This window comes from Anser anser, assembly GCF_964211835.1.
Source record: "Anser anser genome assembly, chromosome: 2".
NCBI lineage: Eukaryota > Metazoa > Chordata > Aves > Anseriformes > Anatidae > Anser > Anser anser.
Genome location: NC_139721.1, coordinates 136,633,512 through 136,650,003, shown reverse-complemented (window position 1 = coordinate 136,650,003; position 16,492 = coordinate 136,633,512). Strand labels below are relative to the sequence as shown.

At 39.0% G+C, this 16,492-nt stretch overlaps 1 protein-coding gene across 15 annotated transcripts in view; it reads left to right on the top strand.

The window, feature by feature from the left end:
* DYNC1I1 (dynein cytoplasmic 1 intermediate chain 1) overlaps positions 1–16,492 on the top strand; it is a 190,984-nt gene that overhangs the window by 29,336 nt on the left and 145,156 nt on the right. For 11 of the 15 annotated variants that reach the window (XR_014578996.1, XR_014578998.1, XR_014578999.1 and 8 more), the window contains exons 6-7: positions 9,010–9,069; positions 13,541–13,656. Coding sequence is in view for 8 of the 15 variants with exons in the window: in XM_083822479.1 (XP_083678605.1) it covers positions 9,010–9,069; positions 13,541–13,656 (176 nt within the window). In the remaining 7 variants the exon portion in view is untranslated. The remainder of the gene's footprint in view (positions 1–9,009; positions 9,070–13,540; positions 13,657–16,492) is intronic. The other 4 variants (XR_014578997.1, XR_014579002.1, XM_083822473.1 and 1 more) reach the window with 1 other exon arrangement.

The following is a 16,492-nucleotide window of genomic DNA, read 5'->3' as shown; positions in this document are numbered from 1 at the left end:
AATTTTGTGAGATTATCTCTTATGTTAAACTGTTTAATGTAGTTAAACTGGTACAGTTTGTGCATGTAGATTTTTTCTTTCTCACTAACCTATTGAAAAGCTCCTCAGAAAATACCCATTCACAATTTTATGTTTAATCTGGAAAAATAAAAAGAGACTCTGAGTAGCTATTTCAGTAACTCCTTTTTTAGGAATTTTATTCAAGTCCATAAAATGCAAATTCTTGCCACTGGAAAGATTTCACTAAATCCCCAGATCAATGCTTTAATAGTTCAAAAGCAGAATAAATCTAAGCTGGTCTATTAAAAGTCAGATAATAATGTCATGAACATTTTTGACATTTTAACTGTTGATGTGAGAAATTCTAGCATTTTGATAACTGTCATACAGTGAGTTCTTTTTTTCAGTTTTCTATTTTGTAGTAAAAGTCTCCTTCTCTTCTGGAAGGATTTTGCTGTTTCTGTTCATACACATAGGTACAGTATCACAAAATAAATTGTGTAAAGGAAGGAAAGCATCAACTCTTCTCCTAGCTAGTCAGTTACTCTGACATAAATGTGAAAATTTGCAGCTTTTTTCACCTTCTTCAGTTGAATAATACCAGACAGTACTGTAGCTTCTCGCCTTCCTGTTAGCTGTTTGACTCTTCTGAAACGCTACGGATTGTCTTTACTAGGTTTGATTAATAAGCGTAGCCTTGTCTTTTATGGGACAGTTTCCAAAGTTCCCTGAAGTTTTTGAGAAAACTTTCCTTACATACATATGCTTTTGGATTGAAGTGCCCCAGTGTGAGTACTGCAGTTCCTTTAAAGCATCTGCAGGACCTGATAACGTTTCTGATCATCTGAGTTCTGTTTTGTCGCCTAGACTTATTCTTTGTGTAAAAAAAACAAAATGAAAAATATATTTTTTTAAAGAATTTTCAAAATGCTTCAGGTTTTGCTACAAGAAAAAAGCAACTTGTGCCTTCCCCCTCCTGAACATGTGTTTTGTTAATGCACTTTCAAGATGACAGTTCATGCTATCCAGCACTTACAGTAAATCTGTGTGAATTCATAGGCTCAGCAGAAGCTTCTAACTATGTGACCTTTTGTCCTCGCAGATACTGCCTGCTGTTCACAGTGACCCTTCTGGTAAACCAGCATAAATTTCCAGACTAAGATTTCTGTAGCTATAGCATAGAAACTGTGAGAATGACAAGGCTTATTACATTGCCAGGAGATCATATCCTGTAAAGTAGACCTGAATCTAAAGGACAGACCTTAAATATGTGAAATAAGTTCAGCAGATTGGACAAATCTAACTTCTGATTTACTTAGTGGAATTCTATGGAATTGAAATCAACAAGGTGTTTGTACCATTATATATCTACGATTAAAATCACACCAGAATTGTTCATTCTGATTTAACTTTCAGGTGGATTTTGAAAATTATTAAATACAATCAGCAATATAGCCTTGATTTAAGAAGAATGTTGAAATATACACGTTTTAAATGTTACTGTGTCAATTATTTTTTATAAATATACCTAAAAAAAAGAGTTCTTTAAACTCTTGCTCTTCTGAGAAGTGCTACTAAGGTTGCCAGGCAGCTGAAAGACAGTGTTCTGCTCCCAGGGAGGTCGTAGTTGCTCTTTTTATTGGTGAAGACTGGAAGTCTGAGGTGTCAGCCTTCTTGGGAGTGTAAATGAAAACCCAAGTATCTGGCTGATCTCCAACTGCGGTGCCAAACTCCTTGTTCACTGAATGCATTATGGCATTTTATTTTATGATTACCAGCCCAGCTCCGAATACAAGGACCCACAGTGATGTCAGACCATTCTGCTGTACAAGCGTAAGTGAGCGTCTTGTTGAGAGGCACAAACCCTCCCTAAATGCTGATAACCATCTTGCTTATAATGTGCTTCAGAAAACAAGTAGCACAAGGAAGGTATTTTCTTTTTGCCAATCCTTTCAAAGTGGAACAGATCCGCTAAACAGAGCACAGATGGCACCAGAACAGTGGCTTAAATGCAAAACACCAATTGAGGCAAGTGGTACTTTTCCATCTCTGAGTAATAGCTCTGAGTCTTCTTTTTCTTGATGTATTTTGTTTTGGAGACACATTTTAAATGTATGACAAATATCAGAAAGTGAAAATTACAGAGGAGGAAATTAAGGTTACAAAAATCTAGAATGAAAGGAATAAAAACAAACAGCTTATTTACACACATATATTTTCAAACGTGCAGTAATTTCTCACCAATAGTTTTCTAGTTCAGACTTTCTAATTAATCAACAGGAAAGTAGCTTTGGAGAAACTGATTTAGACATAACAAAGCATGTAGAACTCTTTAAGATTTTATAGGTAACTAATTATGCAGCCTTAAATTCATTCTGGCAATATTCAGACCTTGGGAAAAAAAAGGTCTGGATACATGATAGATTACATTAAACTTGCAAATAATACTGGATTGTAATTTAGATGAAAATATTTGGTATCATATTGAAAAAATGCATTTAAACATGTCTAAACCCTAGTATTTTACTGGTGATTTTATAATAAAATCTCACAATTGCTGAGTCCAGTATTTTTAAGAATATATGAGTTGGGTGGAACCTCTTTAGTATATTATCCACATACAGATGCACAGTCCTTAATGTAAGCAGTTCTGAATCTTGTGGAAATTGTGATCTAGGCCTGTATTTTAAGCATGGGGCTCACCTTTGCATCAAAGTAAAAAACAAGAGTCTTTTTATTCCTTACTAGTTAGGACTTTTGCCTAAAGCACTATTTTTTTTTGACTGCTTTTTTTTCTTCACTTTCTTCACTTTTTTCTTCACTTTTTTCTACTTCACTTTTTTGCAAGTTGCATTTGAAGTCAGAATAAAAGAAAGCAAGAACTCGGTGGAACACTGCAGGCTTTCAAATAGCTCTCCTGTCAGAGCAGATAGCATCTTGACTCTTCGGCACATGCTGTCAGCAGGAGGATGAAAGGGAAGAGCACGGAATCACACCACCCCAGAACTGGAAGGCTGAGGTTGGAAGGCACCTCTGGACGTTGTCTAGTGGAACCCCTCTGCTCAGAGCAGGGTCACCCAGAACAGGTTGCTCAGGCCATGTGATTCCTCTCAGCTTCGTATCATCTGCAGACGTGCTGAGAGTGCACTTTGCTCTGTCCAATAGGTAATTAATTAACATGTTTAACAGAATTGGACTCAGACTTCATCTCAGCGTACTCCACTAGTGACTGGCCTCTAGCTGGACGTTGTGCTGCTGACTGCAGCCTTGTGAGCACGGCAGTTCAGCCAGTTTTCAATCTACTCAGTGTCCACTTATCTAGTCCATACTTCATCGGTTTGTCTATGGGGATAGTATGCGAAGAGGTATCAAAAACCCTACTAAACTTGAGAGAAACAGTATTCACTGTTCTCCATCAAACTAGTCATTTTGTAGATGGGTTTCTGGTTGGTTAAGCACATTTTCCCCTTCATAAATCCATGCTGACTACTCCCAATCACCTTCTCCTCCACCACGTGCTTAAAAACATCTTCCAGGAGGATTTGCTCCTTCACCTTACCAGGGACTGAGATGGGGCTGGCTGGCCTGTAGATCCCCGCATCCTCTTTCAAACACAAGTTAGATACGCTCACGGTCCCACCATCAGTGGCCAGGGGAAGGACAGTTTATTGAGAATGGGGTGGCGGAGAGGAAAGATACCCGTGCTGCTCCACTGTGGGGGTATAACGTAGATATTTCAGTGGGTTGGTCACCCACCCCAGTTAGTCGGCCTTTCTTCCCAGACTCCCTGTGGACAGCCACCTCTGACACTGACTCACGGTTGGAGTCTAGGTTGGGTACTCAGAACTCGCATATGGAGCAACCTCCCGTCTTTCTGCTCCTGTGTAGGAAGCCGGTGATGACTTGTTTTCCTGCTAGAGCATTTCCTTCAGGTGTGTGAAGAAAGACAGGGGTATAAATACCCCTGCTACCTTGGACAGGGAAAGTGGCAATAGTCATTTCTTCCCAACATTCATATAATTTTAGAAGCATTACTCTAGTAAGCAAAGGCTGTTTGAGACTTGATATGCTGTGAGTGACTCCCCCTTCATTTTTTTGTCTCTCAGCTTGGGAACAGTCTGTGTTTTGCTTAATGGGATTGGCCTCTGATCTATGAAAACATCCGTGCAGTTCAATCTGTGGAGCCATGGCACACTCCTTCACAGTATTTTGGGGTTAGAAGGGCACAGTTATTCTCCACACAAGGGATCATTTTAGGATGTTGCTGTTAGTGCAAAGGAAGATGCTGGATCTGGGATCTGTCCCATCTAATGGTGTTTCATTAGAGAATGAAGTGTATCACCTAGTAGTACCTGGTGATAGGAGATGCTGTAACGTGGCATTTATTTTTCTCCGGTTCTGCTTGAAGGAATGATTTGCAATGCAGCAAAGAGATTTCTACCCTGCAAGAGGCCCCTTGGAAAAGCAGGGTTTGCTGTTATTTCTGTGAGTAGCCTTTTTCAAAAGCACGAATTTTCAGGCCTGGCTGCTCTTGACCTGGGAAGGGGAAGTGGGGGGAGAAGAGAAGTCATGCAGAACACATGTTCTGCAGCATCAGCAACAGATGAGGGAGGATTTGATTTTAGCTTCAGGGAAGAAGAGTCAGAACAAAGCTGTCAGCATGCTGGATTAGGGCATTTACCAGAGCTGAGTTGTACCACAATCTGACCATAATTCAGGGTATTAAGTATCCTTTCATTATGATGTTTTAATAAGTGTATGTGTTGGCACTGATGCCTTACATGTTTCATATACCATCATTAAGGCCAGATCCAAAGTTTTTTAAATCATCTGAGAAGTTCTCACAAATTTCAGACAGATGATAAAAGTGATGCTTCATTAATGCATTGTGAGGTTGGGAATTTTCTAAAAGAGTTCAAATGTTTTATTTGTAGTTTATTTGTTTTAGCCTTTTCCACATTTTTAATCTACATAAACAACATGATGCAGTTAGAATAAAACAGTCTGGAAGTAAGGTTCCACAGGGCACTCTAACACATGGCAGAGTGTCTGCTTTTCCTTTGTAGTAATAATACAGAAAAGGGAATGCTTCTGTTCGAATTCCTTTTACTTCCTTAAATTTTGCAATAGCTCCCATCTTAGAATTCTGCTCTGAATATCTCCCTAAGGCTGTGGACATGAATTCAGAACAGAGAAATGTAACAAGTTGCTTTACCATCTAACCTTTTCTTAAATGTGTGACATCTTGGTCTCTTTCTCCCCTTGCTTTCTTCCTGCAGGTTTTTCCCTTACTGACTGGGGAGAAAGAAGATGCATTGCATCAAAACGAGCTAGTACTTTTTCAGTACAAATAACTGAAACAGCACCAGCATCTAAGAATGCTGTCCTAAGTTCCTGAATTACTGAGATCATAATACATAGCAAATAGAGAATACTAAAATAGAGGATCTAAAGGAATGAAAGCAGAACATTTTAAAGAGAGGTAATAACACCTCTACCTTGTCTACTTAGTGCAAGATCTTAAAGTCCTTTTTCCCTTCATGCTGCTTTAGAACAATCTGTTATTTGATAATAATTTTTTATCCTACGATCACTCAAGGGCAGCCGTTGTTCACCAAACGTGTGGAAGGAAGATTGATAGCAGGGCTATTGTTTGTCACTGCGTGGGAGACTTATGTAGCAACCAGCTTTGAAACAATGGGTAGTTCTCATTAAAACAGTGTCTCTGCTTTCTGGGTGATGGGAACAGCCTGATCTGGCTTAGTCCTGGCTGGGACTCTCATGACCAGTGAGTTTCCTTCTGTGGAGTTTCCAGGGTCTCTTCCCATGCCATGTGCACTCAATTCACCTGAAGAAGGAGGCTCAACTCAAGTGGACTCCAGGAGATTTGTGGAAGGACAGTAACGTGCGAGGGAGCACTGCTTTTAGCTGCTGTCTAATGCTCAAGTCTCTTTTCCCCATTAAAACGTGGCAAAATGTTTTAGATTTCTTCTACATAGACCTGTGCCAAAATCCATTCAGTCTGTTCAAGGGGACTGTCCCCAAATTATGCTCACCCATACTGAATGGGAGAGCCTGTGCCTGACCGCTGAGCTACCAGTCAAACAGTTCTCCTAGGCCCATGCACTCGTCTTTGGGGTCTGCAATATTATTCCCTCTGCCCCTATCTGTGGGTGGCTAAAGTCCCAAAGCCAAAATCAGGTTTCACATATGAGGAAGAAAGAAAAAAGAGCAATAATATGTAATCCTTTTCTTCATGAAGAACTATCTTGGGAGAGAACTCGTGCACTAGATTTGAAAAAGGTTAGCACTGATTTTTCACCCAGATCCAATGGCATTTCACAATCCTCATTGAGAACTGTCTGCAGGAGAACACGCAGGTAATGTAATGCTCATCCAAACGATCAGGGAATGTCACACAGTCTGCTCATCACAAACAGATTAGCTTTACTTTCCTAGTCCAGGTGACAGCACAGGCTAGTTAACAGCATCTTTGTGTTGCTAGTCTATCAAGAATCTGTTTCTTCTCTGGTGTTACTGCCATGGGAACTGGCTATATTGTAGGTCCATATTACATCTCTACTCTTTGCTCACTTTCATTTTGATCTGCAGACATTCTTCAGGCAGCAGGAGGAGGCAAAAGACAAACCAGTCTTGTTCCTTGAAGCATGTAGTTGCTCCCTGATGTAAGCGTAGCCACTTGCATCGTGTCTCCTAGGGCAAGACTTGGGACCTGAAGATCTGCTACCTGCGGCCTCAGTTTTTGCAATAAAGTTGTTCAGCCAAGCTTGAGAGGACAACACAGCAGATCATTTCCTTACCTATTTTTCAAGCCTTTGCAAGTGGTAGCATGATACAGAAAAAAAAAAACAAGTACAATTTGGAGTACAAATCTAAGATTTTTTTTTGATTTTTTTTTGGACTAGGGGTTGAATGCATTTCTTTGTATTGAAAATTCCCACAATAAGTATAGCTGTGCTCATATTTGGGGGATTTGAGTGCTGTCTTGAGTGTGTGAGATCTCTAAATCTATTTTGTTCAGGCAGCCAGTTGAGTGTGAGGTAAATGTGCCCTCTTGTAACTTGGTCTGGATCCTCAGAGGTGGACTGTAAGGTCTGTGTCTTTGCAGAGACCTGTTGCAAGCTCTTGTTGTAATCATTTGCTAATGGGGTTTTTCTGATGCAATAGTCTTTATTAGTCTTCCCTTGGGAAATTTTGTACATTTGGAAATGGGTGGAGGGGGGAAATAACTGAAATGAGTTATATATATTTTCTTGTAACTGTTTGGAAAGTCTGTATAAGTAGTCCCTGGGCAGCTATAACATTAGAAATGGGCATATGCATAGTGAGTCCTACTGCATGTTACTGACCTTGGTGACATTACAAGGCATTTTCACACAGCGTTTTTAATGGTGTATATGTAATGCATTAGACACTGATGCTTTCGCATTGCATCAGGCATTTAGATCTTTATGTCCACTTACCTTTCTGCCGTACTTGAGCTACAATCAAGTTGGAGGGAAAATCGTCTGTTTTTTATTACTGTATTGTTTTATCTCTGACCCTTTTGTAATGCCGTTTCATTTTAGAGGAGTCTTTCTGTATCATCGTAGAGTCTTTAATGCCAATACACATCACTATTGGTCATAATAACTTAAGGGGAATAAGTACCCTTACAGTGCATGTAATGCAGGCACCTTTTCATTACAGTTCTTCATTCTTTTTGTACACGCAGGGTGTTGAGACAGATTGATTATCTTTCACTCTGACACGACGGAGTGAATCACATGCGCTCGTCTGCCTCTCTAGAGAATGAGTTAACATCGGTAATAGAACGGGTGCGTTCACTGAGTACAGGAGGTGGCAAAATTGTATGGCTCTGTGAGATCTACTTCTAATCTAATTCAATAACTTTTTAGTTTATATGAATAATTCATTGGCAGAGGTTGCTACTGTTGCAGAAGGGCTTGTGTAGATTAAACATGGCTGGTTATACGGCTGGGTTTAGCTGGATGTGATGAAAGTATCTTCTCAAGTATCAAAATACTACTCAAAAGAAATGAGTGGAGTTTTGAATTTTGAGGACTATCATTATCTACTGCATAGACACGACTTGCTTGCTTTAGTGTGGGAGTGCTTTCCTTTGCTTTAGCCTCTGCTAGTGAGTACAATGCATAATCTAGTGTTCGTATCACAGAACAACATGGCCAGGAGCCAAACTTGTATTCCTGATGCTGTCATGGACAGTTCTCTTGCATATGATGTATGGCTTCATTAGGGAGGAAAAACAAAGTAAAATAAAAAAAAATGAGTAGGCATTTTTGAAAAATTCTTGAAATTTTTGAAAATCTTCTGTGACAGTTCCACATGTCCATAGTCCATTAAGAGACTGCCATCATCTGATTTCTCCAGATCTCCCAGATTTCTCCCTCTCCCCCAGAATTTTTATGTAGGTGAAAAGAAGAGGAATGTGTTTATTTGTCCCAGGTGCCTCCATAATGTGTCAGAGCTGGTGTCAGTGTGCCATTTGTTTGTGTTGTTTGTGCCCACAGCACTCTTTACAGGATGGCTTACAGTCAGTCTTAGGAGCATATGAAGGGCTAGACTGCTCTTCAGTGGAACTCATGGCAAGTGTTCAATCCATTTTATCAAACAAACATGATTACAATAAATTTTGCCTTCAAATTATACACGCTGAGTGCATCAACCATAACTGGAGGGTTAGAAGTCTTTCAGAAAAAAAGAAAAAATATTTGTTTTATTAATTAAAATCTGAAAAGAAACCCAGCTTCTTCCCTTTTGTTTACTGATACTATGTAATTTTAATAGCCCTGTCATAGGCTAGTAGCAAACCTTGTTTGACATACTGTGGCTCTCCCTTGCACTTGGAGGTTGAATGTTCTACATACGGCATGTAACTAATGAGATGGGGTTTTGTTCATCCTTTCAGTTAATTCTGTGTGTTCTTTTTTTCCCCCCGTTGTGCTGCACGGCTGATTACCACCCTAGGACCTTGCAATGGGACACAGACCCCTCAGTGCTGCAACTCCAGTCTGACTCTGAACTTGGGTATATGTCAGCTCTTTTTGTTATTAATTTATCATTTCTTTGCAAGAATTATGTTGCAAATGCTTCCCAGTTGAGCTGTTTTTATGTGATTTTCATTTGCTTTGTGGACTCAAAAAGACCCTAATTTAAGTTTCTTTTCTTTACTTTAATCAATAAAAGCTTCAGCAAAGACATATTTGTGGAAAAAAAAATAACTCTTTAAAGAAGCTCATGAAAATATAAGCTGCCGTTTCTGTTGCCTGAAACACAATACAAATAACTATTTCATTACAGATGAAATGTTATTATTGTGACACTTTAATGTGCATGTACAGTTACACTGCACTTGTTTGTACCTGTTGATTCAGACATTTCTTTCTGAATCATTTGCAAGGTACTTTTGCCTCCTCCTTCCTGTCTTTGGCATAGTTTTGTTGTTTCCATATGCAATATCAATTTCCCCCCTTTCCTGAGGAGCTGTATATGCATTTATAATTGTGCACTTAAATATGATCATAGTCCAAGGGTAAATGCCATATTAGTTGAGTTGAGGTCAATCAAACATTTCCTACTTACACTAGGGCTAACATTATTATTCTCCAGTATGGGATGGAACTTCTCTACCCCAAGCATCTGGAGAAGTTAGTTACTTTAGATTGCAGAACCTAGCTGATGCAGTTAACCGAGTGTACCAAACATTTATGTTTTAAAAGATCACTATATTAAAGAACAAAAGTTCATGTTTGTTATGAATGTAGTATAGCATCATCAAGAAAAGCCTGATAGCATCAACAGTTTCTCTCTTACCTACTGTGGGCAATCAAGGAAAATCAGAAACAATAGCTTTCCTCTGGACTTAGCTAATGTCAGCACTGTGTTATTGCTGATACTCCAAGTACATAAGTATGGCTCGATAACTACAAAAAATATGCTTATACAAGTTTCTGAATCTGGATCACCTGTATGATCACTGAAGTTATTAGATCGTATTGGCAAGTGAAAATGCTCTTTATTAGCATCTCAGACTGAATTTTACAGTCTCTTCCAGATGAGAAAATTGGTTACTCTATTTTCAAGGTAAGAAGTAGCAAAAGGAGAGAAAATTAATAGTACAAGAAAAACAGCAAGACTTGAAGATATGAAATGTCTACCTGCAGACATATTTAGGATAAATTGTTCCTCTAAAAAGGAAAGGTAATGGTCCCTCAAGTTCTTCAGAACTTGAGTCATAAGCAAAACCATATCTCTGTGCTGAAGAAGTTGTTCCACCTGTGAACTTACAGGCTTTGCTGTCTGCATCTCCAAGTGAGCATCTTATGCTTCTACTAGTTCTTGGTGTTTTCTCTCCAACAATTCATGTGAAATTAACTCACCATTCTCTAGGCTTCAAAAAAAAACAAAGATTTTCCTTTAATTATTGATTGACAGTGCTCTCAGCTGCAGTTAGGGATGCTAGGACTGTTCACCAGGAAGGAAGATCAGAATTATCCAGAGGGCTTTCTAGGCAGGCTTTCTCCACACCCAGAACTGTTATGTTTGTTATTTCCACCTGAGTGTGGCTTCAGATAGATCCAGCTTCTGCAACATCACCTGGATCATATGAAAAAGGAAGAATTTCTCAAGCTGTTATAGCATACAGAAATGTTTTAGAAATCTCAACTGCCCTTTCCCAGAAGTTTGGATTTAAAGATGGGCACTCCCAGAAGCAAGGTTCCTCAAATGGCTGTGCAAGGCAAGGTGGTTTGACACATGTAAAGATAAGCCTGTGTACAGCCACGGGACTTCAATCTTCTAGAAGCAGTCAGTGCAAAGACAGAAAAGGATGCCAAAGAGTGAACCCACAAGTATATTCTATGAGTAGTCCTGTCCCTTTTGAAAGAAAACTTCAAAACTGAGGCAGAGTTAGACAGAGAACCACACTTTCCTCTGGTGTCATGAGACTAGACAGAAAAATATCAATACAAAAGAAATCCTGTAGTCAACATGCAAATGATGTGTTTAGCTAAATCCTTCCAGCAGATACATCTTTGTTCTCCAGTGGACAGAGGAACCAGTTTTAATGTATAGGCTTTAGATACTGTCTTCCTACTGACGCAGTTTTGAAAGGAGTCCTTCAAAGTTTATGGGCTCTCTAGGTTGAATATTCAGCAAACTGTAAATGAAAAGAATCATGAGCAATCCATACAAAAAGTATGGATGGGAAATGGAAATAAGACATTTTAATGCTGCCCTAAGAAGAATTAGAGACTAGAACATTGTAGCCCATGTTTGAGAGAGTCCATGTACTGAAAGATGTTTCAGTTGTCCCTAAGTGCTTGAGAACAAGAGTTAGGACAACATTTAGTTAGATAAGAACCATTGCAGGTTGATCATCATGGGCAAAAAAGAAGAGATGACGTTCCTTCAGGTGAAGAGCTCCCCGCCTTCACCAGTAATTACCAGGATATGAGTGACTCTGTACATTTGTACAACCATCAGCAATTACAGAATTATAAATGTTTGAGGTGAAACATTCAACATATTCTCTCAGCACAGTGTTCTGGGTTAGCTGTAGCTCACACCCTGGTTAACAGCCTACGCAGAAGCTAACCCAACTAGCAGTGACATCCAGCTCTCCGGTAGGAGCAATATTCCCCCATCCCCAGTCAGTCAAGGAGACAGGGAATGACCTCATGTGAAACTGTTGTTAGAATTAGCTGAGATTCTATTTAGGCCTAGATTAAACACATAATTAGAGCTGATACTTAACCAGTGAAGAAGCTCCTTTGATGAAGGAGGCTTAAGAATCTCAGTAAATGGAATCAGTGGTTTGGGGGCACTGGAGGACTGATTTTGAAGGGATGTCTGACCGACCAAGTAGGCAACAGAGATTTTCCATCTGGTGTTGAAGGACAGAAAAGCATTTTGCTGGGTTGGGTATTTATTGAAGCTTGAATTCATACAAACCCCTAGTTAAATCAGCTACAAAAATGTAGCAGTACTAAAACATTTGTTAGCTGTTACAGATTCTTGAAGTGTAACACAAGCTGCAGAAGTTTTTCTGCCCCACCCTGGAGGATTTTCAGACAACCATTGCTTTTGTTCATATTGTAAAGTCACAGATGTTTGTAAGGAGGGTGACTTGTTATTTTTTCCTTTTAAAAGAAGATGCTCAGAGCTGTAACAACTATTACTACTCTAATTGTTTGTGATATAGCTGATTCATGCTGATTACCCATTGAATCAAATTGCATTCAGCTCAATAAAAACTCAGCCAGTAAACCAGATTAGAAAAATATATAGCTGACATAGCACTAACCAGATTAAGAGTTCAGTAGGTGTCATCCAATGATGACAATTTCCTTTTAGAGACTCATTTACTTTCAGACATCAATCTTAACTGAATACCTAAAGCACTGTAAATGAATTAGATTTTTAAAAAAACAACTTTGACCTCTGTTCTTCTCACAGTCTGGAAGACAGAGAGGATATGGATAATGTGTATGAATTCACTGCTTTTCCAAATTGCTCTTTTTAATAACATGGCTGTTCAGAAACACTGTGTCCATTAATTTATCTCCTGTAAATGTGTAGTCATGCTTGCACGTGTAGATCTAGGCAACTGGACTTATTTACTAGATCCATTTATTATTTGCATATTTTTTGTCTGCTGAAAGTTGGCATTTTTTCCAGTAAAACATTTGCAAGCAAATCTTTGTTTATTCTTCCCTCCCTACAGAGAGTCAAATAATATTCAGGAAACAAATTAATTTCCCCACCACCACCACCACCACCATTGAATGAACTGTGTATGACTAAAAGTGTTCATGATCCTGTTCAGCTGGCTCTCTTCTTCTTACCCAGTCACACTGTTATTTGGCTTTACTGATATGGTTCATATGTGTTATTTAAAGTTAGGGAAGTAGAAAAAGAAGGCTATACTTGACCTATTCCAGGTGCATCTTAGAGCTTGCGTTAGAACTCTAATGATCACAAACCGACAGCAAATCCACTGCTGATAACTCCTATGGAAGGGAGAATCTCCTTTATGGAAATTGCTCGCCCTGCTCTATTACTGCTCTCAGGTGGACATCTAACACTCCTAATCCAGCCTATTTTACAGCTACGGTGTCTCTTCCACTGTTGGGTATCTCAGACTAAGGATTAAATCTCTTGAACAGGCAGAACATTGTAATAATAATAGTATGAAAGAGGAGACTGTTCTGTTGCATGTTACAAGGGACATGAGCAGGTCATTTCTCCCATTTACAGTCCCTCTCAGCAGCACGATCTAGGTCCAGAGGTGTTTAGTAACTATATTTTATTATGGCAAATGGTTACCAGGTTAATTTTCTTCACTGTAATTAGGTGCTTCTCATACATAGTGCATTGTGTTTCATCTTAGCAAACACTGAAGTATTTTTTTTAACCTGTTCATAAAAGCAAACACTTTTGTTCCTGCTACTGATTTACACTTAACATTAACCTTTTGATGTCATGTATTCCATCTTAGACGCAGACTGCACAAACTAGGGGTGTCAAAGATTACCCAGGTTGATTTCTTACCTCGGGAGGTGGTATCCTACTCCAAGGAGACCCAAACACCTCTTGCCACACATCAATCTGAAGGTAAGATGCTTCCTATTTTTTTTTTCAAAAGCATTTTCTTAGAAAATAAGTATTCAAGTAAGACTAAAAGAATGTAAGAAAAATAATACTAAATCATAATATAGCTACTTACCACATATTTTCTGCAAGCCAGGTATTGTTTATGTGATTAATGGCTGTTCTAGTGAGAATAATTATAATAATGACTTTAAATTCAGGTGGAACCAAACTGCTTCTGGCTTACAATGAGTTGTGCTTAGATAACAGTATAATGAGAACATATTTTCAAATAAATCATTATGAATATAATTAAAACAGTGCTTTATCCCACTTTTTGCTTTCTCAAGGAAATTATTCATTCTGTGCTTTGTAAAGAGGCAGTGATGGAGAGTTGCCCTCATATATTTGGCGAGTTTAATTGTGTCCCCCTCCAGCAGGTTAATCCTAAGAGAAGTTAGTTTAGCTGCATGTGCTAAAAAAGGAAGCTTATTTACTTTGTGGACAGTCCTGCTTTCTTTCTGCTGACGGCTGTATTATCTGTACTCCTGGAGCTGTTAATTAACTGTTTGTCTTTCCTGTTGACAAATAAACATGGAGGAGTTAGTAAGAGAGTACTGTACTTTAAAACTATATGCTTGCTAGTGTTGTGCTACAGAAAACTGATTGCAGGTAAATCGAAACCATTTAAACTGAATATGAAACTAGAAATTAACCCGACATAATTTACGTGCTATTACAGTCAGGTAGAAAAAGAAAAACTGAAGAGAGTCTTGGTTATATTTTTTGCTGAAGTTACTGTCAGGTAAGATAGAGGGATAAACACAGTCAGCTTTTCTTCCGCAACTGGGTTTCCATTTCTGCCTCTGAGAGACTAGAAATGAAGACTCCTGAGTTAGATACAGATTCTGCTTTCCCAGACCACAAGTTTACCTTAGTAATCTGTTGTCTGAAATGGTGCTTTCATTTCACCCAGTTGCTTAGATGCAGCTTCATGAGCAGCACGTCCTGACAGCTTTGCCTTCTCAGAGGGAGAGGCTGCCTCAGAAGCCTCCCTAGTTCAGTCCAGCTCATTCCTGCTTGTCTGTCTGAGGGCTGCTGAAGCCCAGAGTGGATGGGGTTTGTCACTGACCAGTGTGTTCTCAACCCTGGGACACGATCATGGAGTCATCGTTAGGAAAGATGGAGAAGATGCTCAGATGTACCTACCTGTTTTCTGAACGGGCCAACCTCTCATGAGGAAGCAATTTCTTCCATTAACTTATTCTTGGACAGTAAAACTTTTTTTCCAAGGAGTTCTTCAACTATTTCAAAATCCTTTTTTTGAATGGACAAGAGGCCAACCTTCTACCCTTCAAGGGAAAATAAACAAAACAAAACAAAACAAAAGTATGTTGCTGTGAAAGGTCAAATGGTGATAGGTGTTTTTAGTGACTGGAGTTATAACCTTTCATATGCTCCGTGTTGTCACAGTCAAGGAAACTACATCAACCAAAGAGAAGTTTTAATGTTTAAACATAGCAAAAGTATTACTCAATCACTTCTCTCACATGAATGGGTGAGAAAGTTGAACTTACCTCCTTTCCAATCTGCCGCTAGGGAGTTCTCCATGAATAAACTGGACAAATGGAATATCACCATGCATCAGTAAAGAAGAGTCATGAAAATTTGATTATTCAATTGAAATGGTACTTAACCGGAAATTTGCTAGAGGGTAAATAAGCTCTGTGACTTTGGTCTTCCAAGTCCAATGGAAATTACTTCTCAGGTTTTCAATCCCCTAAACCTCTTTATGAATGCTGAGCCCTACTCAGCCCCACTCTATACTTAAACGGCAAACAGAAAAATTCCTCAGGAGGGCAGTTTTGAGAAGTCTCTATGCTGTTCCTGTGCATTCATGTGACAAAATACAGCCATTATCTGTTCAAGAGAAATGGTTCAGCCATTGCTATGGTTATGTGCTCGGTTGTTCAGTATCTGTAGCTTTAGATTCTGAGAAAAGAAAAAAGAAACCTTATTTACTTAGATAAGTCTGACTTCAGCTTTCAGAATTCACTCTTTAGCTGCCTGCCTTGGACACCAGAAATCTCAAAATGCAGGATTTTAGACTAAGACTGTCATATATTTGCTTCTGGTTTGAAAGAAGACAACTAGTAAAGGTACAGCTGGATGGAAGAGTCTTGCCTGTATGTCACCAGATTGTTTTTGAAATCTCAGCTTCAGGTTTTCTGCACGTTGTTTCTCTGAGAAAGAAAGAAAGAAAGAAAGAAAGAAACTCTGAGGTACATTAGACATACTGCCATTCTGGAGCTCGGTGGATGTAGGCCTCTCTAGTAATGGCTGTCCCCCACCAGTCATTGTAAAATTGGTAAAGGAAAGCTTCATTGTGATGAAGTACAGTGTGGTGCCGGAGAGCCAGATGCTATGAGCACTGAAGTCTCAGCTTGTCAGCTGCTAATTTTAGAAGAAATAATGTGGCATTATTCTTCACTGTATAAAAACAGATTAACTCCTCTTTTCAGAACAGGTAATTCGCCTTATTTCAGAGAAATAATGACATGTCATTTCCCCCACCCACTGTATTATTTAGGGAGATGTGTATATGCATCATTCAACCCTTTGATCACAAGTACCTAATTCTTCTGCTTTATTTAGGTCACAGTAAGCTTCAGCCTTTTCCTTTCTTCCTTGTAGGATGACTTCAAAAACACCCAGATATTGGCTCTGGAGCATGAAGGAAAAAAAATGCTCTTTATTTTTCCCCTCCTCCTTCTGTAATTGAACTTAAATTTAGGTATTTGTAGACAGTGAGAGACATTTCACTTGTGCTGCCTTTTCCATTCTGGAGTCAATTAAGACA